This window comes from Ruditapes philippinarum, unplaced genomic scaffold (assembly GCF_026571515.1).
Source record: "Ruditapes philippinarum isolate M1 unplaced genomic scaffold, ASM2657151v2 ctg667_1_1_1_1, whole genome shotgun sequence".
In the NCBI taxonomy this organism is placed as follows: domain Eukaryota; kingdom Metazoa; phylum Mollusca; class Bivalvia; order Venerida; family Veneridae; genus Ruditapes; species Ruditapes philippinarum.
Window position 1 is genome coordinate 564,300 of NW_026859933.1, and position 26,175 is coordinate 590,474.

The window sequence follows — 26,175 nt, forward strand, 5'->3', positions numbered from 1 at the left end:
GATGATTGAGGCAAAAATGTGACCTCTAGAGTGTTCACAAGGTTTTTCTATTTTTAGCTCTTGTGACCTAGTTTTTCATCCGAGATGACCCATGTTCGAACTCATCCGAGCTTTCAACTAGATAAGCATCCTGACCAAGTTTGATGATGATTGAGGCAAAAATGCGACCGCTAGAGTGTTCACAAGCAATTGTGGACGGACGACGGACATTCACCAATCCTAAAAGCTCACCCTGAGCAAGCTCAGGTGAGCTAAAAAGCAAGTGTCTAAATGAAAAATATGGGAACTGCTAACATGCCAGAATTAGTTTCACAAATCTATAAGTGATGAAATTCTTGCTCTTGATTAGAGAGGTACTTTCTTACTGGAGTTCCATTTTGATCTAATGACCCCCCAGAATCAGTAGGATCCAACCTCTAGTCATAACCTCAAAACCAAATTTTTGGATTGTAGGTAAAGTTGTTCCTTAGTTTTTGGGCGACACCCTGGTTATTGGGGTGACAAGCTTTCAGGGGAGAAGGCCACAAAATTACTTTGACCTAAAAAGCAATAGCGGTCATTTTTTAGTTATGACCAACCTTCACATTGATGGCTAAAATGTCCTCGAATAAGGGGTCAGAAAAGCTTTTAGATGTCCATGCCACTGTGACCTAATGACCCAATGATATCAAAATCAATAAAAGTAAGCTAGTAGCCATGACCGGCCTCCAAGATTATACCTTGTTTGGTTAACATTAAAAATTTCATGTTAGAATAACGGGTACTTTCAATTCTGGCTGTTTCCAAGATGATTTGTGAGTTATCTGCGAAGTGTTCCGTAAACATATTGAGAAAAGATAACATTGAGTCATATAAAGTTTGATATTTAACATATATTTGCTATATAGTGAGCACATTACCAGGCTGTAACCTGTCTGTTGTGTTTAAAGTGAAGCAAAAACCTTAACAATACAACAAAGAGATGTTAACTTTATCAAAATCCTAGAAAATAATAATATACTAGCTGCAATATGACAGCACAATATCAACCATGAACTGTATAATTAAATCAAACAACATTTAAAAGGCATGTTTCTCTAAAATCAAATTGTTATTTCTTCATTAAATGATAAAATACAAGTCTTTAGCACACATATTTTTGTGTATGCAATTAACATTGCACTGAAACAAAAATACAAATAACAAAACTTTAAAACATTTTCATCCTCATTTTTTCCCCCAATAGTTATGTTCCTAAAAAGTAGCTCCTGATATACTCCCCATTTTATTTTGAATAGTATCATTGTCTTCAAAAACACCTGCTTTTTTCAAAAAAAAGAGAAAAAAAAAGAAAAGATTCCAACTCTTAAACCTATGAAATGTTCCTCATTTAGTTTACAGGGCAGGCTAAAATGATATCATCAAATCATGAACTTTTTGACTAAGTTAAAATACATGTAAGCTGTAACTTTTTCACTAATTCTAATATTGATCAGACATCAAATGTCCACTCTTTTAATAGACAACAAGAGACTAACATTTTCTTCATGTGGAGAAATCAAATATACAATGTTATTTTGTAAGACTACGAAATTTCATGCCCACGAATATAAGTGAATTCACAGTATTACTAAATGTGGTGTTTTAAAATATTACAATTAAAAATAAAAGAAAGGATAGCGTTATTAATGTGATATTGATTCTTGTTCAAAATTGTTATTGAATATAATATCTTAACAAAACAAACAAAAAATAAACAGAGTAAAATCACACTGTAGTACAACATTTCTTTAATACCAGAAGTAATAAATGTTTATAACAGCATTTTGATACATGACATTGATTAAAAGGCGCCATATTTTAATAAAAAAATTTCTTTCTTATATTACAAAACATTGAATTCAAATCAAATTAAAGATAGCAAATGATATTTCAAATATCTTTCCATTCTAGAAAAGGTAATTTTTGATGAATGTCTTACATACTCATCACATGATATACATTTGTATATATATTATCTTGTAATTAACTTCAAATATTGTACAAACTGAGACTAAAATCAGGATTTAACAAGCTTCATAGGGGTAAAAAAAAGAAAGACAATCATTAGTTATTAGGATAGAGTTAATAATGCCAACTAGCACTAGTATTGCGAGACATATTAAATAAAATGCAAGCACCTGTAGTTAATATAGTACATGGGATTTACTGCTGAAAAAAAAACAAACAACAAAAGCAGTAATATTTATATCAAGCAGTTTGTGTATATCTACAACAAGATTAAAGCTGCATGCCTCCAGATGAGCCAAACTATTACAAAAAAATCAATCTTGAGAAAAAAGTACTAGAATTTTAAGAAAAGTAAATATATATTCAAAATTCAAGGAATAAAGTACTTGTTATATGCAATTAATGACTGATTTTGCATTATTAATATTATTAATCACTATATTTCTACTGCGTCACTAACACTCTAAGGGCTTGTTTTGCATATTCTGAAATATTTTTTGGTAATTTTCATGAATTTTAAGTTGTGTTTGCAGTGTGTAAATTATTTTCTTTGTTGACTTGACAATGTTTTACTTTTTAATACATTAAAAAAAAATTCATGAAAATTAGAATGACTCTGGAGGCATGCTGCTTTAAAGCAAATAAATCAATGTGTGTGCTCCTTTACATGCAAATATATAACAAATTTTAGAAATAAAACAACAAGTTGTGTCCTTGCTCAATCTTCGTGTCAATTACGTAAAAACTTACATCAAATACATTCAATGAAATACAACAAGCTAATTCATAAAACTAATATCCCAATCATTGGAATATTATGTACCTCAGAATAAGAGAGAGAATTAATATTTGTTATCTTCACTTCTTGTTATACAAAGCCCACAGAAATAAGTGTGTCAAGCAAAATAGCACATATACTGTATAAGTGGTTAATTTTGGGACGTGAAAATATTTGCGATTTTTGCGAATTGAAATTATTCGCTAATATTTGATTGCAAAAACTTTCTTTTATACATGTTATTTGAAAACATGTTTTTATACAGCATCTTACATGAATAAGTTTGACTGTTCAGGAAGTGAGATTAATTTTTCTCATTGCTTGTTTGTTTAAAAGTTTGGTCTTATCAAATCACAAATATTTTAATGAAACAATAGGTTATTCATATAACAAAAGAATGTTTCAAAATATGACAAAGAAATGTGTAATCAGGTTGTTTATCAAACAAACAATGTGTACTTCAATTTTCAAACAATTATATAAATGATAAAGGTATTAAACAACTGAAAAGAACGATTACAATAACAGCATATTCTTAACATGTACCTTCTTATTTAATGATATCACAAAAACGGTATTAAATTCAAAAAATCATATTTTCACAAATATTTCCACATGCAAAAAGTCCACTTTTTGACATCACAAAATGTTTGTGACACATAAATATCCACATATACAGTAATAAAGATCATCCTTCTGATATATCATGGCCTTATAATATCATAACATTATGTAATGCCACTTGGTCATTATAGTCAAGCTTGTAATGAGGTAACTTTGCTGTATTCCTCTGTCATGAGATATGGTTCAAGACAGAAATGCTTTACTAAAGTAACACTAGGCCATAAATAAACAACACACAATTTAAAAATGCTAATTCTAATCTGTCTTTAGTCCTCAGTTGGATTCTTTCTTTATTTGCCTATTCATAATCCTGTTAAGTTCGAAGAAAATTGGACACACCTATTGTAAGATATTTGCATCCCAATGGAAGAAAAATGGGCAATGCCATTCCCATTTTATCAGCGGGTGGGGGGTGGGGGATAATAAAATCTAGATCTAAAGTTAAGCACCATGAATGGTCATATTTTTCACTGAAATAAATCTCACACATGTTGAAATCATTCCATAACAGCCAAAATGTCAACATTTACTGTCCTGCAGTACAAAACTTACAACCTTTATATATAATATATACATATTAAACATACACCTCTTACAAAATATACTTCATCTACAAAATGTAAACCACTACAGATTAAGTCATTTCACTTTCAAACAAATCATATCCAAATACATCAATATCTCACAATATCATCACAACACCTTCTAGTAAAATTATAACACTGCAACTAAAACTGTCAGCTCACTACATGAGGAATGTAGGGAGCTCTGTTATAGAGATACTTAGCAATTATCTACAAAAGGTAACAGGGCTACTGTTTTATCAACATCTACTTATCAACTTTTTTTTACAAATTCTACACTTTACATCTGTTAGCATCAAAAACTACATTTTAAAACATTTACCAACACTTCAAACAAGAGCTGTCATAGGAAAGTTTACATAGAGGATATTTGTTATGTTCAGTGTAAGATCGGAATATATTTCACCGAGTAAGCACCAAAAGGTATATTTCACGAGTGGCGCAGCCACTCGTGAAATATGAACTTTTGGTGTTCACAAGGTGAAATATATTTCGATTTTACACTAAACTAAACAAATTTTCTTTTTATTATATGCAACGAAACGTTTTAAAAAAGACATTAAACCTAATACTGAATGAAAAGCGCGCCAAATTATAATACAAGGTGACGTCATTAGTTGGTTCCCAGTACTGTGCACGCTGGTATTTCACTGGGCTTAAAACAGTGAAATTACCAGTTTTATATCACTGATATTTTTCTATAAACCACCAAAAAGCATGTAATAAATGACTATTCTCAGAGCGTGATCGTAAAACAAGAGCCATTGTTAAGTTCACATAGAAGAATAATTCTGTAAAATCAAAGATAGAGCTTTGGATGTTGTTCAATGACCTACTAGTGATATATATATTCAACAGTTCTAGAAATAAAAATCTAACTTTAACTTGAGGTTTTCTAATTTTTTAAAATTGTTCAGTAAATTTCATGTGGGTCTTGGTCAGGGACCTGACATTACTCCATTATGGTCCTGAAGAACTGTTTAAAGTTCAAACTTATTGTCTTCATAAAAATTCTTGCTGGAGTTGTCATGTGGGTTCTGGTTACTGGCGTAAAATTATGACCCCGATGTCAAGTGTGTTGTGTCAAGTGAATACCTATAGGAAACAGAACTCACATGCAAAAATCTTAACCAGGAGTTTTTTAAGTTCATCAAGGACATTTCAATATAAGTCCATATTTGTGACCTAACATTTGATCAAAAAGACATGTGAATTAAGATTACAGTAAATACTTCATAACTGTTAAAGATATAAAATTGCACCATAAACTTGAACTAATTATCTTAATGTCTATACAAATGCCATGCTGGTGTTAAATGTCTATAAGAAAATTTGCAACTTCTAGTTCAAGACGGAAAACAAAATCAGAGACAAAATAAAACATTCCATAACTTCATTAACAAACAAATATAGATCTATTAGAAGACTGGTCATTACTGTTTAATATCAATATTTGTGATGAGTTATTAACAACTTCTACTATAATCAATTAATGCAAGGTATCTACAGCACATTTACTATGTACATACACATTAATGCTTTGATTAATTGTACAAGAAAACTCCACCAAAGATCTAATTGTGACATTGACCCTTTGAATAAATAGTACTATTATCAAATTACTTCTGTATCTTAAGTTAAGTTTATAAGTCCATGTAACATTATACCATGTCATCCTTCCTGTATAATCGTATTACAATGTTTAACATAGAAAATATGGTATCCAGACATTTGCCCCCACTATATAAAAGAATTACTTGACATTTATCCCCCCAAGGGAAATGTTAAGGTAAATATTTCCCCCCTAGTTTCTAAACTGGGGGGAAAAGTGTTCAATTATACATTTTCACTGGGAGAAAAATACCTAATGATGCATTTTTCGACCAGGGGGGAAGTGTCCTGGTGGGCAAATGTTCCGGATCCAGAAATATATATATAATGGGACTTTTTTCAGCAAGGCATTTTTTGTGCATCAAAATATCATGAAGATATCAGTTCAGCAAACTTTCAGTTTTGCATGTCTATAATAAATACTTCAATCATTTTAATTCTTAATGATAATTTTCATTTAAAATTTAGATATTTTTACAATGTTTGAATTGTATAAATAATACAAGATTTGATACTACATTAACAAAACAACAAACCTAAAATTTTACAGATGTGTTTAAAATTTCTGACCTTATAATACAGGTGTTTACTAAAGAAAGCATCACCTATTAACTTTACTATTGACATAACAAGCTATTGAAACACAAGAACCATTTCTGTACTAGCACTACCTAAATTAGTTAAGGGTATATCTACTGCTATCACAGATTTTCTCACATTTTGTAGAACATCGTCTACCATTAGTTGTTTTTCTGAAAGTTTATTTGTATTTTGAATGTCATGTGTTTCCCTGAAGCTAGATATAATTTCTACTACTGATATGTCATGTAGGAGTCATAAATCAGGAAAGCGTGTCGGATCTTCTGTATAACCTGTAGGGATGGTGAATAAGGCATCGTTTAGCTCCTCACGCCAGTCAAACAGGGTGAATGTTACCTTAGCAGTAACTGTCGGGAATACAGGTAATTCTGAAACATATTGATTAATTTATATATAATATAAACATAATACACATGGATGCACTTACAAAACAGGTAACTTATTGATAAATAAGGAAGTAAAAACTTTAATCACTGGTCGTCACTTAAATCAACTTTAACCATGAAATAATAGATGCTTTATGCACTACATTAAAATACGAGATTATAAAAGATTTATTTATTTTAATGCATGCAAAATGCATTGTAACAAAGTCGAGATACATAAACTAAGAAATAATCTTCTTCTTTTCTTTTCTTTCATTTTCATATATTAAAATCATTTCTATAGTGCATATTGATATATAAAGCTTGATAACATATCTATATAGCTTAAATAGTTTACCAAGTTTGACTGGAAATCCTGGAGGCAGTTTATTTTGCATAAAGTCTCGTAATTTTTGGAACTGTTTGAAGGGTGCTATCACTTCAAGAACGTCTAATAAGCTGAAATATAGAAACAGTTCATTTTAAAAATAGCAATTTAAAAAGTGTGGTACACATAATAAGCTAAGAAAAACTGTAATATTACCTGGTAGCAATGACTTAATTCTTTACAGTCAAACCTTTAAGTCAGCACTAAGAATATCTGTAACACATACAGGTGCTTCCTGATGTCATTTTAACAAATCTAATATCATGGTCTAAATTTGAGGAAACCTAGGAAATTCTACTTTTTACCTAAGTGACTTTGACCTAACCAAACTGAAAGTCCACCTTAGAATAGAGATTTATGGATATGGATACAAACATATCAACTACTGAAGATGTGTGTTGAGAAATTGAGACGCTATGAGCAACACTGTGGATATAATAGTTAAGGAAGAAAAATCAACTATATACTTAAAATGTTGACAAAATTGATATTTTCTTATAGCAGATAACTTTTTTAAGAGGAAGCTGTAATTCGTTGGACATGGTATTTTTTTAAACAAAGATTTATAAGTAATAAAACATTTTGCACTCTTTTTTATAAATAAAATTTTGCAAAAATATTTGTAAAAGTTAACATGTTTTTTTTTTCAAGAAAATAGTTTTTCGCAGAATAATGTTACTGCAGACTTGCTGATATAAATAAGAACATGACTTACACATCTACAGTCATAGGAAAGTCTTTACTCTGAAAGAAAAATATATACTATTTATAAGATATGTAAATGATTATATGTAAAATCAGACTACTATCAAGTTTATACACCATACTGTGCAATATTACTGGAAAAAAAAACAAGAACAAAAGTACTCAAAAAGTATCAGTTGGTAAACAATGTGTTTCTAGATACAGGGCAGTCTTTCTTTACATCCATTAGCATCTTCATATTACAATTTATATATTATTGTAAAAAAGTTTTATACCAAATTGACATATTTATATCAATACTACTGCTGAATTTGAAATTCTAATATCAATCATAACGTCTCTTAGCATAAAAATTTGAACCAGCTGTTGAAAATCTATTTCTCATAACTACAAATATATATACATACCATTGCTAGGGTAGCTTTAAACAACTTGTTGCTCTCTTTACTAATTTGATGTCTACCTATAGAAGGAGGCTGACCTATAGGTGCTGTTATATAGTCCTCCCATGTTACTTCAGGTATCTCTGGCTTAGGTAAAGACGTTCGTCTCTCAAACTATAACAGTCAATATTTACCATATATTTACTTAATTTTCAAGTTTAAAATCAAATACGTACGCTATAACACATCCGACAAATTCATCTCTCTCCCATAAATTGATAATGGTAATTTGTAAGTAATTAGTCTTTAACAAATTAATCAATGAAATTTTATGTTTTTTTGGTTTTACACAGACAACATGCCATCAAAAAGCTTTAAATTTATATAACTTTATTGTAATTATGATTAACACCAGCTTTGATGTGGACCACAAAGTGACAATGCCCAATATCTAAGTTCTGGGCATTTTAGTTTCACACAATATGTCTGAAATTTGTTTTTACTATAGAAGTCTATATAAAGCAAGTAAACCCAGGGACAGAGCCTATATTGAACCAAGAGGCATGATTAATATCAGTTTTGCAATCAAGTAATCCCTAGGACAGGGTCAATTTTAATCTCACACCTTAGTATTTTGATAAAAAAGTTATAATTTCTTTCTGTCAGTTTAAAAGATACAAAGAAGACACACAAATTGTTTTGAAAATCATACAAAATGACTGGCTGTGACCTTGACCTAAAGAAGGTCAAACCTGCGCTCTGCACATTGTCTCATAATGCTTTGCATTTCGGCCAAGTAGTTTCAATTTCCTTCCATCTATTGAAAAAATACAGACCAGACCAAAATTGCAGAACAGACAGACAGACAGACAGACAGTCAGGTGCATAAGAATATATGCTGAAATTCTTTTGTGGGTTTTAAACAACATCATATATAATTTATGCAATGTTTCTAAGAAAACTTTCAAATAGATTTTCGTACTTCTTTTGCATCCCAAGATCCTTTAGTTAGATTTTCTACCATGGCTTTGTTCTTTTGTACATCTTCAGGAGACAAATGTTCTCTCCTACATCAACAAAATCAGATAAAACAAGTTTAATATTGATGTTGTACATATCAAATAGAGCAAAATTAAAGAAATACTATGCTCATCATAGAGTAGAATATTTTTCATGCAGAAATTTATTCAAATCTATAAAATTCTTTCTGAATATGTCTTATTTGAATAAAAGAATGTACAGAATATGTATGGGAAGCTGCATTAATTGTTATAGGTCAAGTAAAGTCTGTCCTTCCTTAAAAAACTGCCAGTTTTTTAATGACACTATATATTCATATTGTGTCCACATATAGTGTGCAGAGTTTAAAATATAACATATCAACTTTGCATGAAGTCAAAACATGTTTATTCTATATCAACAAAGAGACTGTGTAGCAATTATCAATATTTTATAATATCAAATTTGAGCATTGTATATCTTTAAGTAACATACACAATAACTGCAGTAAACTGAGATACATTAATTAAGAAAATTATTTTTTTATTCATATTTACAGTGAAAGAGAAAAACATAAATACTGGTAAAGAATTCAGTTATAATGAATCACTGGAAATTCAATATTCTTAATGTATTGAATTGTATTGTATTGTATTGATAACTATTAACAATTGTTACCTTTTCTTTGACTCTATATTAAGCCCATTTACATGATAAAAATCAGCTTCATATTCACCAATAGATTCCTGTAATATTAAAGATGAAGATATATTTAAACATCTAAATCAATGCTTCAGCATTAAATTATACTGTTATTAGTTTGTTTGTTTATACACCAATTTCAGCACAGTTTTGGTCATAATCTTGGTGGTCATTCCACCTTACTGACTTTCCTGGATAACTAGCCAACAATTTCTCCACAAGAGACCTATCACTAAACCCACAACATTTCTGAATCAGGGATCATTAATTGTCCAAGATCAATTGTCACAGAGAAAATTTCACTAATCAGAAGAATATGAAAATGTTATGGGTCTATTCATGATTATATACAACATTAATTATTTACATCTTCAAGTACTTAAAATAGATGTGAGTATTATGACAACATATAGAACAACTTACAGTTTTATCCTCCCTGAATAGCCAACCTGTCTGTGCTCTAGAGAATGTGATATTCTTTGTGGACATCTGTGCGGCCATGATGTCACTACGCATCAGTATATCAATCTCTTCTTGTATTTCTTGTTCTGTCTCCTATATCACAGATAATACATTCGTTATACACACATAAATCACAGATAATACCTTCATTTTATATTTTGATTCATTAATCACACATAAATTACAGACAATACTTTCATTGTACATTTTGTACTTGTTAAAAATGTACAGATAATTAGACAAGTCTTAAGGAGATTTCTGATATTTAGCAAAAAAAAAAAAAAAAAACTAATTTCTTGTTTGTTTTATTCTATTTCAAAGTATATGAAGGAATGTTAAGTGAAGTAACAAGGAAAAGTGTTGCAAATCCAGTTATAATCTTCTGTTGTTTTTTTTTAGAGTGAAAAGATAAAATATTTTCATACAAATGAATATTGAAGTATCAAATTTCTATTCCTTAAATATTCACTATTCCAGCAAGACTATATACCTCATGTCTGACTTTTTGATAAACTTTGAGCTTGTTGTCCATCACAGTAAGGGCATCTCCAGGTGAAGCTTTACCATTAAATACAAAAGTTATGTCCCCTCTTTCCCAACGCATGTCATTAAAATCTACTAAAGTTGTATCCAATCTGTAAATTAAAGTATATTATTATTAAAATCAACGATGCTCTAAAACTTAAAAAAATATTCATCTCAAATATGGTTATATCTTGATGATGACAGGTCATATGACAATTTTAAATTCTTCATCAATATTACATGAAGTAAAGGTTGCTTTCGAATAACAAGAATGTTCTGAAAAGTACTGACACTGATGTGAACTGAGCCTTTTATTTGAAATTTTAACTGTGATTAGAGACATACTTTTTCATCAAGACAAAAGATTTTAAAATATACATTTCTCAATTAGAATGCTTATGGCTAGACCTTCAAATGTATAATATAAGTGAAATTGAATTGATCTCGGACATAACCATAAACATCAAAATGGTTTCATATAATTGTCTTTAACTAAAGAACAAATTATAGTTCAGACCAGTTTACCACCACCGACTATCACATGTTTTGAAAACTTAAAATATAAAGGATATTTCAAACCATACAAACAATAAATGAATTAGAAAATACCGTATATTTGACCCCTTTTTGTGTATCTTGCATAAATCAGATGGCAAAATTCTTGAGACTAAAGGCACTGAAAAATAAAAAGGTTTTCAAATCAGCATTTATAATATTTGTACAAATGTACATCAGATATGAGAAAATAATTTAGGACTTATATAATATGTTGTTATATTGATAAATATTTCAATGAAATAATTTCTGCAGTGCAAGTAACAGTATTTAAAACCAAGAATCAGTCTTATCACTTGTTAAACATTTGCTAAAAAACAAGGGTTGTCCTGAAAGATTATAAACTACTTTTTTTTTTAAAAATCTAATGCAATAAATATGTTTTACAAATTTTTCCAGCAAATATAATTATACATTTATAACACATTTCAAAAAATCTACTAACTTGAGACCCTTCTGTGAAACATAACTTTATAACTAGGAAAGTGGCAATAGGAAAGTGGGTCTGATATTTCTCAGTACTAGATAGTTAAACAAAAGCATAGATATTCCAAGTTTTTAAAGAATTCACAAAGGTGAATATTTCATTCGAAGTCTATGACACAGTTATGATTTTCTAAGTTCACAAAGGGCTATAATTCAGTCAAAAGTCATAAAAGAGTCAAGGCTTCTGATATGAAGCTTTACATGAAGTTGCATGCTCTTGTTAAGCTGCTGCACATGTGACTATTCTTTAAATAAAGTAGTTAGGCTTATAATGATTAAGTACAAATTGGGGTCATTTAAAGACATTGTGACTTTTGCATGGTACTGTGTCTGCCATTATGGACGATAACATCTATAAATTGTAATCATATGTAAATTACCCCAGCTGTGGAAGTCCCACTTGAGCTCCAGATAGAAATCTCCTATATCTTCTAGTGCCTGTATAAGTGCTGGCCTTCTCTCATCAAGAGCATCTCTTGACTGTTGCTTTAACTTCTTCAATAATGTACAAACTGTACAAATATACAAAATGCCATTTACATGTTATCAATACAGCATGTTTTATGTCAAAGCATTTACAAAGATTCTGCATACTGGTCAGAGAGATAACTCGATAACTTGATAAATATTTTTGTTATAACTTTGTTTTTCAACAAACAAGCATATAGTCACCTAGTAGTATAGGAGCAGGACAGAATGTGATGATTTTTGAAAGATGGTAAATTTTTTAATAATTTTCAAAAAACCTAAACATTTCTTTGGCAAAAACTGCTTCAAAACGTTCTTTTTACTAAATTACATTAAGGTAGTTAGAATTGTATTGACCACAGGCCACTGACTTGAGAAAGATTTTTGAAAAATTGTTTTTATATCAACAAAAAATAGATAAAACATATAAGATGTAAAAATATATTATTGATGCTGATTTTCCTGTCATTTTCTACATACAAATTTAAGTGTCGACATTATCTACTGTTGTGGGGATAGAAGACCATGTCTTGTATACCTCATTCAAGACCTTAAAGAAGTACCAGTTTCCATTTTCATATGTAATTCTTGTAGTGTAATGCAAAGTCTTTGAACAGAACTTTGTTTAGGTGGTTCAACATTTAAAATATACAGGAAGATAATTAAAGATATTGCAAAAAAATATGTGATTTAAGTGTCGGAGTTATCTCCCCAACCAGTAATCGATAAGTGAACTGAAATGGAATGTTTATCACCTTTTTTCTGTTTAAACTTGCCGTAAACCCGAACTCACTTTTTTACATTTTTGTTAAGATCTGCATTTAGTCTTTTTTTTTGATGAAAAAACATAATGGCAATGGTTGATAGTTATAGTTTGATTACAATTTGTTTATGTTTAAATCTATATGTGGATATTCAATACATGGTGGTTTGGTGTACAGATTGCCTGTTAACAGATCTTCCTGTTATATGAGAAGGAAGTTTCAGGTTTTCCTTAGTTTTTTTCAATAATATATCATCACCTTAGCACAGTAACAGGTTAATTCCTACTAATATTTAATAGGAGATAACCCATTACTGCACTAAGGTGACAATTTATAACATTTTTATATGTATTAATTACATTAACCATCCTTCACAATCAACATGAAAATAGGGTAAAAAAGAAAACAGAATACAAAAAGTTGAAATGAATCATGTTTATGAATAAAAGATTTATAAAACTTAAATAAAATCTATGTTAAACATGAGAAAGTATGATTTACTTGTTCTTCTGTCACCATAACTAATAGCTTCTGCCAATGGTGTCCACCCTGCATTATTCTTCACTTTCACCATTGCATTATGGGCTAACAACAGCATGATACATTCTGAAATATACATGTATCAAATGTTATAAATATTTATATCATGTCTGAAAAAACATAATTCATTGTATACAAGAAGATTGAAAAAATACAGTCTAAGTTACAAAGGACAAATTACATACAAAAGTATATTATTTAATCATTGTTTAGAATTTCATGAATTTAGCATACCATACAATACCACTACATGTATGTTTACTTTACATAGTTTCATTCTACTCTTTATGTGTACATAAAACTACATTTGTACATTGTATTTAATTTAACTGATTTGGATACTAAAAAGGTACATTATAAACAAAATATGAACAATAAACTTGTATAGGTGAAACCTAAAATATTGGTGAACAGTTGGTAGGTTAAGGTATCTATAATAATTAATTAACTTAATTAATAAATCTACATGTTTTATAAACAATCATTCATGTACATGAATACCAGGATAACATTTACCTTTATGGCCTTTCATGACTGCTAAGTGAAGAGGTGTGTTTCCTGTAAAAGAAAGAAAAACTTTGACACAATGTCATTGAAATGAAAGATAAAGATTTTGTAAAAATAAGAGGGCCATGATGGCCCTAGATCGCTCACCTGACCCATCAAACTCATCCAAACAATTACCTAGACAAGTATTCTGACCAAGTCTCATGACAGGTGAGTCAAAAATGCGACCACTACAGTGTTAACAAGGATTATCCATATTTGAGCAGTGTGACCTAGTTTTTTAACCCAGGTGACCCATATTCAAACTTGACCTAGAAATCATCAAAACAAACTTTCAGACCAATTTCCAGGATACTTGGATCAAAAAAGTAGCAACTAGAGTGTTAACAAGATTTTTCTATTTTTAGCTCCGGTGACCTAATTTCACATGCGATTTCGAACTCATCCGAGCAATTACCTAGACAAGCATCCTGACCAAGTTTGATGATAATTGAGTCGAAAATGTGACCACTAGAATGTTAACAAGGTTTTTCCATATTTGAGCGGTGTGACCTAGTTTTTCATCCAAGATGACCCATGTTCGAACTTGACTTAGAAATCATCAAAACAAACTTTCAGACCAATTTACAGGATATTTGAATCAAAACAGTAGCCACTAGAGTGTTAACAAGGTTTTCTATTTTTAGCTCCTGTGACCTAGTTTTTCATCCGAGATGACCAATGTTCGAACTTATCCAAGCTATCACCTAGACAAACATCCTGACCAAGTTTGATGATGATTGAGGCAAAATTGTGACCTCTAGAGTGTTAACAAGGTTTTTCTATTTTTAGCTCAGGTGACCTAGTTTTTCATCCGAGATGACCCATGTTTGAACTCATCCGAGCTATCAACTAGATAAGCATCCTGACCAAGTTTGATGATGATTGAGGCAAAAATGTGACCCAAGGTTTTTCTATTTTTAGCTCCGGTGACCTAGTTTTTCATCTGAGATGACCCATGTTCGAACTCATCCAAGCTATCACCTAGACAAGCTTCCTGACAAAGTTTGATGATGATTGATGCAAAAATGTGACCGCTAGAGTGTTAACAAGGTTTTTCTATTTTTAGCTCCGGTGACCTACTTTTTCATCCGAGATGACCCATGTTCGAACTCATTCAAGCTATCACCTAGACAAACATCCTGACCAAGTTTGATGATGATTGAGGCAAAATTGTGACCTCTAGAGTGTTAACAAGGTTTTTCTATTTTTAGCTCCGGTGACCTAGTTTTTCATCTGAGATGACCCATGTTCGAACTCATCCGAGCTATCAACTAGATAAGCATCCTGACCAAGTTTGATGATGATTGAGGCAAAAATGCGTCTGCTAGAGTTTTAACAACAAAATGTGAACGGACGACAGACAATCATCGATCCTAAAAGCTCATCCTGAGCATGCTCAGGTGAGCTAAAAAACAACAACTAGTATGCATATCAATAAATGTTTATAAAATTATAATAATTTTTTACACTACTCACCCAATTTAATTAGATATAAAAGCCTGTTATAGTTTATATGTTGGGAAAACCTATAATTTAATTGGAAAACGCAAAGCAAAACACAAATTACAAAAATGTGTAATATCTTGCCTTTAAAGCTGTATTTAATAGTTTATCATATATTTGTTCAATTGCATGCACAATCACCACCAAAAACAACAAATTTTAAGTACTGGTCCATCCTGTTACATTTCTTTATTCAAATTGCATTAGTAGTATAACAGAAGTAGTCCAGACAAACTTTAATTACAAGAGGGAACAGTGATCACATATGTTGGCTGATGATAGCCAATTAAGCAGTTGTATTGAGAGATGATAGAACAGTTATGTTGCAGCTACCTTGTAACATGTTGCAGATACTGTGAATCTGCAGAGTTAGACACAATCATCATTAACGGGCCATAACTCAACCAAAATCATTCAACCAGAAAAATCATTAAATGTGGGCAAGAACTTGAGGTACCCATCAATCCTGTACAATTTCACTCATATTGCAATAGAAGGAAAAGAGAAGATATCTGGATAAAAATTAAGAAAAAAATTATTGAAGGGCCGTTACTTTAACAAAAACCACTAAACTGGAAAATGCTGACAATATGCACAACTAAAATTGGTTACTCATTGTTCCTGTACTTTAATTGAAAACCAGTAGTTTTTAAGTAGTTCAGACAAGTTTTGTGACTGACAGATGAACAGACAGAGGATGGGAAAGTGATCTATATAAGTAGTGGCTACTTTGTAACATGAATCAGCTATTGTATAGCAGATGACACAAGTCATTAAAGGACCGAAACATCATTTTTAATCAAGGGTAATAACTCAGCCAAAAATAATTCAACTGGACAACCCCTAAAATGTGCGCGAGTACTTGAGGTACCGATCAATATTGACTTATTGTAAAGTTTCATTTGAATTGCTTTAGTAGTAAAAGATAAGTAGCCCAGACAAACTTTTAAAAATTTTGGCGCCTCCATTTTTAATAACACTTAATGATAATAAGAACAATCACAACTTTTTGGCTTTAAAATAATCGGTATGCTGTTCCGATTAAAAATGGTAGCGGTGCATGAAATATCAAATGACACCTTTGAAATGAAAAAAAAAAGTAAAATAAAAAATGAATGAAATCTTTGTTATCTGATTTCCCCATTCATAAGCTTTCCCTTCTTTCATTCATGGTCCTGGGCTTTGACTTGCCCGGCTATAGACTACATGTGTATATTTGACGATTGACGATTATTATTAATGTGAAAAGTTGCGATTGTTCTGTTATTGAGTTACACTGAAAATGGCGGCGCCCAACTAGAACAGACACTGAAAATTTCATTGACAGGTACAGAATTCTATATATATTTTTTTTTCACTTGATTTTCATTTAAAGTCTATAGCTTGACAAACCAAAGCTCCGGGCAGCAACTTCCCAGTATTTAATTTGATATGACTTTGCATCGGTGGCACGAAATACCCAAATACACCCAAATATGCATGTAGTAATATTCATTTTTGTTTGTATAGAATATAGATTATAACGAGAAAATGAATTAATATTTCTAAAATAATATGACTTAAGTTACCCGGCTATAACTTTCATTCATTCTGTTGAAATGGGCAGTTTAGATGTTGTAAGAAAATTAACTTCTAACATTTGCTTATCTAGGTTATTAGTGAATATACTTGCAATTTGAGCAAACGATTTGATAATATATATTCATTGTCTACATTTAAATTTTTAGGGTATACATTATTTTGTTGAAATTTCATACAAGTGTCTTATTTTTTTTTTTAATTTAATATAGTTTTAAAGTCAAGAAATATACTGTATTTGGGTATATTTTGGTACAAAATACAATGATAGGAAAATAAATATTTGGGTATGTTTGATCATATCTTAATGAACGTTTATAGCGAGCCCGACGAGCTGGCCCAAAGGGCCTGCTCACAAAGCGAGATTTACGGTAACGCGGGTACCTGCTAAGTGATGGTTTTGAAAACTTTCGTCCGAAGTACCGAATTGACACATCGCAACTTTTCGATTTACAAGATAACGATAACAGCTGATGTACTCTGATTGAAAACAGAAGCATAGACTGGTGTCCTGCCAATTATATAGGAACCATAATAGAAAGGGGGAACCAGAATAAACGGAAGCAGTGTATAAAATATCTAATGACAATTTTACAACGGAAAATGAAAAATAAAAATGAACGATTATTTTAAACTATTTTACCGTAAAAGAAAATCGAGCTCGCTTTGAGGCTTTGCCTTTTTCATATTATTGTAATTCATAATTAAAACAGCACTGTTTTAGTATAAAACATTTATTTGTAGTATATTTTGGATATATTTGGGAAATATTTGGGTATTTCGTGCCTTTGCATAACCATGAAGTAAATGTATAAAGAAGTAGCTAGCTGAACGGGTCCTTACAGCCAGCCAAAAGTTCTAGCCGTATATGAGTCACATACGGCTAGCAAGGACACACTGTATTGGCTAGCCGTACCGCACTTTTCAAAATTATATGGAAGTCGAAAATGCATATGTTATTTTATGACTTTAAGCAAGGATTTTAACCAAGAAACAGCAAAATTGTCTTCGTATGTTTACTTTTTAGAGATTAATCGCTTTGTTGGCTACAGTAAAGAAAGTACGAATATCCATCTTTGTCATCTCAAGACGTTGAGAAAAAATAGCGTTTGGTTGCAGTTAAATAACATCAATTGAAATAGTTTACAAAATTGTGATATTTTGTTTCATTAAGTTTGATTTTTAAATTGAAAAAAAAAACACTGAAAATAATTGTTGTTGGGCTCTGATAATTGTGTCAATTACCGCCGGTATTGAAGTTTAATTGTCCATCATTAAGGAATGCTTGCATGTTCAGCGAAACGCATTCTAAAATTCTATTGTCAGTCCCTTTTATGTTCGATATTTATCTACTGAGTACTGTGTTTGAAAATTATTAAATTATTTTTGCTTTTCACCGTTTTGTTTTCAATAGTCTTTTTTATTTATTCATTTAGTCCCCTCTAATCATTATTTATTCGATCCATGTGCTTAATTAACAAAAATGATTTAACAATTCATCTTTCATACACAAAAGACTTGATTAAAATCCTCGCTTAAAGACACAAAATAAAATATGCATTTTCGATTTCCATATAATTTTGAAAAGTGCCGTATGGCAAGCCAATACAGTTTATCCTGGCTAGTCATACTTGACTCATGTACAGCTAGAACTTTTGGCTAGCCGTACAGGCCCGTTTGGCTAGCCACTTCCAATGTATAGTAAATGTATGAAGCAAAATTTTATTTAAATGACTACTTAGTAGATTCTACTTCCGGGCAGGTGATTCAACTTAGGTAGATACTCTTTAGATATAAACTTTTGATCATGTATACAAATTTTGAAAAACCCTACACTTCTAGTACCATCCTTAAAAATTATGGATATTGATTTATTATGATATTTTTTTGCCTGTGACTCAGAAAAAAGTTAGCTTCTTAATCTTACCATGCACATCTTTCTGTGAAACATCATGCACTCTTATCAATTTCGACACTGTTTTCACATCTCCATTGAAGACCCCTTGGTGCAAGGGAAAGTCTTCGCCGGGGTTTTCCATCCTATTTATTCTTTCTTGTTGTTGTTGTCAATTTTTTTTCATTTGCTGACGGTGCGCGTAAGAATAGATTGCAATAAAATCAATGTTAGTTAAAGACCGTTTCCCGTTATCCGGAATATTCATTTGCAAGAACTCGGCCCAAAGCAAACTCGACCCGAGTCATTTCGGCATTAAACAAACGTCACACTCTACACCGAACTGTAAGTAAGGGCAATATCCAGTCTTTGTCCCTTCTTTTCTTTCTTTTAATATTGTACAGACACCTTCCGGCGTATACTCGTACTAGCACAGAGCGGTGTGAGAAGTGACTATGTATGTACAAAAGTGATTTAAAAAGTACTATGTAGGCCTATAGTGCTGGTAAAAAGGTAAAATCACTGATCGGAGAGTGAGTGGTAGTACTTCCCTCTGGAAGCTGTCTATAGTTGTACAGCTTACAACTGTCTGGGGAAAACTATTCCAATGGGTCCCAGATGATAGAGGAGTATTCCACAAGAGGTCTCACGAGGGTCATATAGCAGAGCTCTTTGGTCCTTCTTGGGCATTGATGGATGTTTCTCTGTAGAAAGGATGTGGCATTGTTGGCTTTCTTTGTAGTGAGGTCAATGTGATGATTCCAGTTTACTGACTTTTGGAAGTTGAGGCCTAAATATTTTGCTGTATCTTCTTCTTCTAAGTGTGTCCATGTATGTATATGGTTGTCTGATTGGGAATCTCTTGTTTGTTATGTGGAATATCTGGCATTTTTGTGGTTGGAATTCCATCAACCAATCCTTTTCCCATCTTTGTAGTCCATCTAGGTCTTGCTGTAGGGTTTTAGCATCTTGGTCTGAGTGGATAGATCGGTATAGGGCACAGTCGCCAGTAAACATTCTAGTGGTGGATTCAGGTGATACATAGTTGGGTAGATCATTTATAAAGACGAGAAATAAGAGAGGTCCTAGAACACTGCCTTGTGGGACACCGGACTGAACAGGTGCTTCACCAGATTTGCTGCCACAGATTTGCTGCCATTTAGTAACACTCTTAGGCTCCGACTCCATCATGGTCACCTTGGCATAGGCTCTGCGTTTGTAGACCACTGTAAGTGTTGCTGCATCGGTGTCACACTGCTAGTTCTTCTGTAGTCTGAGAAGACCATTCTTGCCGCTCGGCGCTGCACCATCTCCAGTTTCCAGATATTTGCCTCAGTGAATGGGCCCAGATGATAGAGGAGTATTCCACCAGAGGTCTCACGAGGGTCATATAGCAGAGCTCTTTGGTCCTTCTTGGGCATTGATGGCTGTTTCTCTGTAGAAAAAATATGGCATTGTTGGCTTTCTTTGTAGTGAGGTCAATGTGATGATTCCAGTTTACTGACTTTTGGAAGTTGAGGCCTAAATATTTTGCTGTATCTTCTTCTTCTTCTAAGGTGTGTCCATGTATGTTATATGGTTGTCTGATTGGTTTTCTCTCTTCTAATAATCTTAATTATTTACGGAATATACCGATTATTAATATAATACTTTGATCCAATCAGATCGTTTCACGGAAAATGCCGACATCACGTTACTCTTGACAACCAATATTCGGTCAACTTCGGATTTGTCAAATTTAAAGCAAGCGCTCCAGTGATCCGGATCAACATCACTCAAAACTACCAGATTTTAAGCAAGAGGCGATGAAAAATGGACTATGAATTAGTTTTTGATACATAATACAATATGTAAGGCAAGCTTAATCATGAAAGTTTAATTTAGCCCCTAAAACTCACTTTTTAAAGGTGAAAATTACCATTTTTGACGAGTGGTTTTGCAGTATATACATTAGTTTTCCGACAAACTCCGTGACAGTTATCATAGGAACTCCATCCTTCGTGTAACACTTCCTCCCCCGTGGTAGGGGAGGATTAAAAGGGTAAAAGAATGTCTTCAGTGACTTATCAAAATCATTTATAATATATGATATAATTATACAACAAGTTTTCCCAAATGTTGCAAATCTTCTCCTCGTTGCCTTATGTATTTCTACTTACTTGAAAATTGTTCTCAAAGTGACCTTAACTACAAGGCTTTTTAAGGATTTCCTCTTGCCATGTAAAATGTACGAAAGTACAACCTTCCGGTAACTTCTTTCTGGCGAGAGGATTTGCCTTGTGCAACATGGCTATTGTTGTCAGTCAAAGAAGCTGAAAATAGAAACTAAAGGTCAAATCAATCACTGTAGTCACCACTTTATTTTACATTGAAATTTGTCATTTAATAAAGCTTCTCTATAACTGCAAAGTCCAGATCGAGCTTCGATATTTCGTGTGAAGCATAATAAAGTGGAAACTGCTAGATTTATTCAAAATGTGTCTCGCCCGGAGATCACTTGATTGTGCAAAGTCTATTATGATCACATCCAAATATGACATAAATATGAAAACTACAGAAACCAAAATGACTGATAGTGTCGTTTCTTTGTTTCATATTCTTTTACCTTATGTTCCAAAGCTATTGTTTGAAATAAATGAATTGTGAATTTTTTGCTCAAGTCGGAGACGAAGGATGGGGTTTATGAATGGCCATTTATCATTTTAGTCATCAATTAAAACTTTTTTCCCATTTATTTGATATTTGAAGTATAACAATACAAACATACACTTTAACATACAATTCATAGACTCATACCTATATTTTCAAAAACAAAAAACACTTCAAAGTATGAAAACACCCATTCACTCCATATTTCTACCATATATTCATTTATTTCGAATAATTGAAAGAGTATTTCAGATAACGAAACTGAAAATTTAAAGTATATTCAAAGACATTTTAATATTATTTGGAGTAAAAAGAAGGAGAGTGAAAGAAAAGAAGGAAATTTGAAGTAAATTCAAAAACATTTAACATTATTTGGTGTAAAAATAAGGAGAGAGAAAAAACAACAACAAAGAAAATGTCAGAGAAATATACATACACAAACATACACACAGACATTCAAAAAGATACTTTTTTCCTACATACATACAAAACATACATACAAACACAAAAAAAAATCAGAGACAAAAAGAAACAAGCGAGCTAATTTCAATTAATTTTCTTACGTTTTATGGTTTTGAATTTATTTTTAACTTTCCCTTACTGTTGGTTTGTAGGTTAGAGCGTTAAACAAGTTACTTCATTTTTGTTTATGTGATTCAACTATATCATTTAGAAAAGCAATTTCCTCTTCAATTTGTATTCTCAATAGCAAAAAGTTTTTGAAAAAATCAAAAGTTGGTTCATGCTTTTGGTATTTTATTTTAAGGATAAAATATTGCATAAGTATGATGATATAATTTACTAAAATACTATTAATATTGTTTTTCAGTTCTCCAAAAAGCACTGTTTCTCAATTATATGAGAAATTAATATTGATTGATAAGAGAAAAAAATGTAATTTTGACCATAAATTTTGTATAATAGTACATTCCAAAAAAGATGGTAAAGCGTTTCTAAATTACTACCACAAAAATCACATAGATTTGAATTACAAAGACTATATTTAAATAACATTATTTTAGTTGAAATAAGTCTATGAATAAATTTTGTATTGAAAATTTCTCAATGACACGTCTGTAGTACTTTTAAATGGAACCATATATATTTGTTGCCAATCCACTTCAGTTTCTATTTCTTTTTCCCATTTCTCTTCATTTGTATTTTTGAACCTTTCATCATTTTCAAGTTGAATATTATATAATATTATTTGCGGATTTTGATTTTTTAACTTTATTTAGGAGTGTATCTTGTACTTCGTTATAATTTCTTGTAGATTTTAGACTATCAAGATATCCTGTTGGTATATTATTCACAAGCGTGTAATATTTAAAAAACTCAGCATTTTCGATACCATAGATATTTTTAAGGTCTTCAAATTTGTAGAGTTCATTTTTCCTATAATCATATAGATGTTCTAAATATAGAATACCTTTTTGATGCCATGTTTTATAGTACACCAATTTATTATCAATTTTAGTATTCGAATTATTCCATATTATATGTTTAAGGTTATCTTTTTTATTATTGTGTTCTTGTTGAATATGAAACCATGACGAAAGCACATTGTTAATGAATGAATTATGAGGAAAAAGCTTATTGATATCTGATTTCGAAATATTACAGTCAAATATAAGGTCATTTCCATACTGTTTTATCTTTTGATTTATAAAAAGTTTCCACAATTCTTTATTGTCCTCATTTATATATCGTTTGACCCAATTTGCCTTTACTGCATTTAAAAAAGTATTAATATCGATCATTTTTAAGCCACCATTTTTAACATTAAGTTTTAATGTTTTACGTTTGATATTTTTCTGGCTTGCCATCCCAAAGAAACAAAAACATTGCTTTAATTATTTCTTTTATCTTATTATTTGATGGGTTTTCTAAAACTGAAAATGGATATAACAGTTTAGGTAAGGCAAATGTTTTTATTAACATCACTTTACCTTTATCAATTAAAACTACCAGGAGAGAGAATGCCTGATGGTGTATGTGAAAGTAGCATCATGTCCGTGTCCTACCAAAGGTACAAACCCGAGATAAAATAGCTATTCATCAATTAGTATACAAGCTAATTTCTCTTAAATGTTTTGAGTTATAACAGAGATAAAATTTACAAATTGTAAATAAAGCATGAAAATTAACTAAGAGCAATAAGATCCTTAAAATTATGCAAAAGAATAAAAAAGAACAGTACCTCGCTACAATTTTCGTTCATGGCGTGACACTTTGAAAATGAACATGTCTGCAAATGGATAACTTATAGTGTCTGAGAAAATGGATATAAACGAAAAGTTTGACCAACGCCGTCACTGACACCGGCAACAACGCCAACACCGACACAAATGCCACAGCTGACGAGAGGATTATTATTTATGACAATATATCTACTCGTAGTGAACAGTGGAGCTAAAATTACAAACTTTTAAGAACGCCCAAAACGGCAAAACAGTATCTGTTTGATCAGATTTGTCCATCTATTCCACTACGATAATTTCGCCGGGCGTTGAAGGGTAGCCATTGTGATTCTTTAAATAAGAAAAGGAAGGAATGCAGGATGATACTTTGTTTCTTGCACTTTTTTGTAGCATGGTTAAATGTGTATTATAAGATCTAATCTTAGGCATCTATTGTTTCTATTATATAGCTATGATATTTTTAATGTTTTGTGCTCAAATACACATCTATTTATTATGATACAGGTTTGCACATAATTGATGATCATTCCGTTTCTGTAATAGCAACTATCCAAATGTCGAATGATAAATGGCTCGTAACACTCAATTCTTCATAAGAACCATGGCCATGTCACGCAAAGCTTCTAAACATTAGCAATATTTATTTATGGTCAGCCTTTCTCCTAAATAATCATAACCATCTTGGTGTTAACTTTCCGGATGATTGCTCCTGGTATTCGTTTGGAAAAATAGTCACACTACGTATAATGAAACTTAAATGGACACAAGATAAAAAATTTGTTTGAAGACATAATCATGTACCCTTCATTCATAAGACTTTAAATGAAAAGCAGACATTTGACAAAGATTTTCGCTTACGTCTTTCAGTTTTATTTCACTTTATATAAATCTATTTTGTATGGCTTCTTAGCTTGATTTTGATTTTATACGAAAAACGTAATACTACTATATTGTAATGCTATTTGATTAACCGATGCGATATACGGGAGGAATATAGCACAAATAATGTCTATAGATATTTATCCGAGCATTTATAGATCTCAAATATTTTATACCGAACTTGTAATGTTGCATTACTTTTTGCACTAGTATTAAGATATACTCGTGATAAAGAAATCAAGCACTATGCCAGCAATTGTCGCGAACTAAACATACTGAAACAAAATAATACACAAAACCATTTTACCTTTGGATTTTATTTCTTTTATTATTTTACTTGTTCTGGAACTTTTATAACACTTGCAGTATTCATGTCCACTACGGTTTACGTGTGTATTTTCTTACCGCTAAAACACCCTAAATGAAACATGAAGTTACATAAATGGTTTCCGCAAAAGCAATGTAAATAAAAACGGAACAATAAAACGAAAATTTCATTCTTTATTTAGCACAACAATATGAAAATGATAATAAAATCATTAATCAATAACTGGATATTTGATAAAAACATGTAAAAAAAATAGATAAATAAATAAATAAGAAATTAATATAAAGACGTTGCATAAGCCTGTTCATGGACATTACCTATGGTTCATACTGTCCTTAGCACCCACTGTAGCAGAATTCAACATGAATAATCATGATAATGGATAGCGAAATTTCGAGTTTAGATATATCCGCAGATGTGACCGTCTTTAACTGGACTTATCATTGATAGGGTGAAATGTTCGTTTTACTTGTATTTATACAAAGTGTTTGATGATCTTTTATGTGTATTATCTCTCAATGAACTTGTCTCTCAATGTACTATAGTATCTTGAGACAAACTATAATTATATTGTCAAGTCGTAAACGTATGGAAGGGAGACTGTAATTTGTTACTTGCTCACTTCCTGTGAGATATTGCTGCTATACCAGCATGAAGTCAACAAATTGACAATAGACTGTATAAATCTCGTCTTACATTTGATTTATTTCTCTATTATGTCAATTAACTGTAGCTCAAGATTGATATACAGGCATATTTTTGACGGAGGAAATCTAAGAAAATGTAAAAATTAATCAAGTTAAAAAGCAATGCTGTTTCTGTAAATTCAATGTGGGATTTATTGCATAAATAAAATAGTCCTACTTATAAACGAACGTTTCGAAACTCTGTAGAAATTACTGCGCACAACAAGTAGTCAATAATAAAGGTTATGGTTCCCGTTTATTACATGGTTTTCTAATGTAACATTTTAAGGCACACAAACCCTGTCGGTGAAAAAACCAGTGCACCACCATGAGTGGTTTATGCCCTTATATATGGGATACTTTCCTATATGTTAATTCAC

At 31.3% G+C, this 26,175-nt stretch overlaps 1 protein-coding gene across 1 annotated transcript; it reads right to left on the reverse strand.

The window, feature by feature from the left end:
• Nucleotides 1-857: 857 nt before the first annotated feature.
• On the reverse strand, nucleotides 858-19,248 carry LOC132758339 (ankyrin repeat domain-containing protein 13C-B-like). Its single transcript, XM_060749955.1, has 13 exons — nucleotides 19,086-19,248; nucleotides 14,045-14,086; nucleotides 13,490-13,594; nucleotides 12,137-12,268; nucleotides 11,325-11,391; nucleotides 10,681-10,825; nucleotides 10,152-10,283; nucleotides 9,705-9,772; nucleotides 9,010-9,094; nucleotides 8,052-8,201; nucleotides 7,655-7,683; nucleotides 6,910-7,010; nucleotides 858-6,554 (listed from the first exon to the last, which is right to left on the reverse strand). The coding sequence occupies exons 1-13, from the start codon at nucleotides 19,195-19,197 to the stop codon at nucleotides 6,421-6,423; spliced, it is 1,302 nt and encodes a 433-aa protein (XP_060605938.1). The 5' UTR covers nucleotides 19,198-19,248; the 3' UTR covers nucleotides 858-6,420.
• Nucleotides 19,249-26,175: the final 6,927 nt, after the last annotated feature.

Coding starts and splice junctions, on each gene's coding strand:
- LOC132758339 (XM_060749955.1), bottom strand. CDS start 19,197: ATGGAAAACCCCGGCGAAGACTTTCCCTTGCACCAAGGGGTCTTCAAT. Junction 13,595..14,044: donor AGTCATGAAAGGCCATAAAG/GTAAATGTTATC, acceptor TGTATATTTCAG/AATGTATCATGCTGTTGTTA. Junction 9,095..9,704: donor AATATAGAGTCAAAGAAAAG/GTAACAATTGTT, acceptor TTGTTGATGTAG/GAGAGAACATTTGTCTCCTG.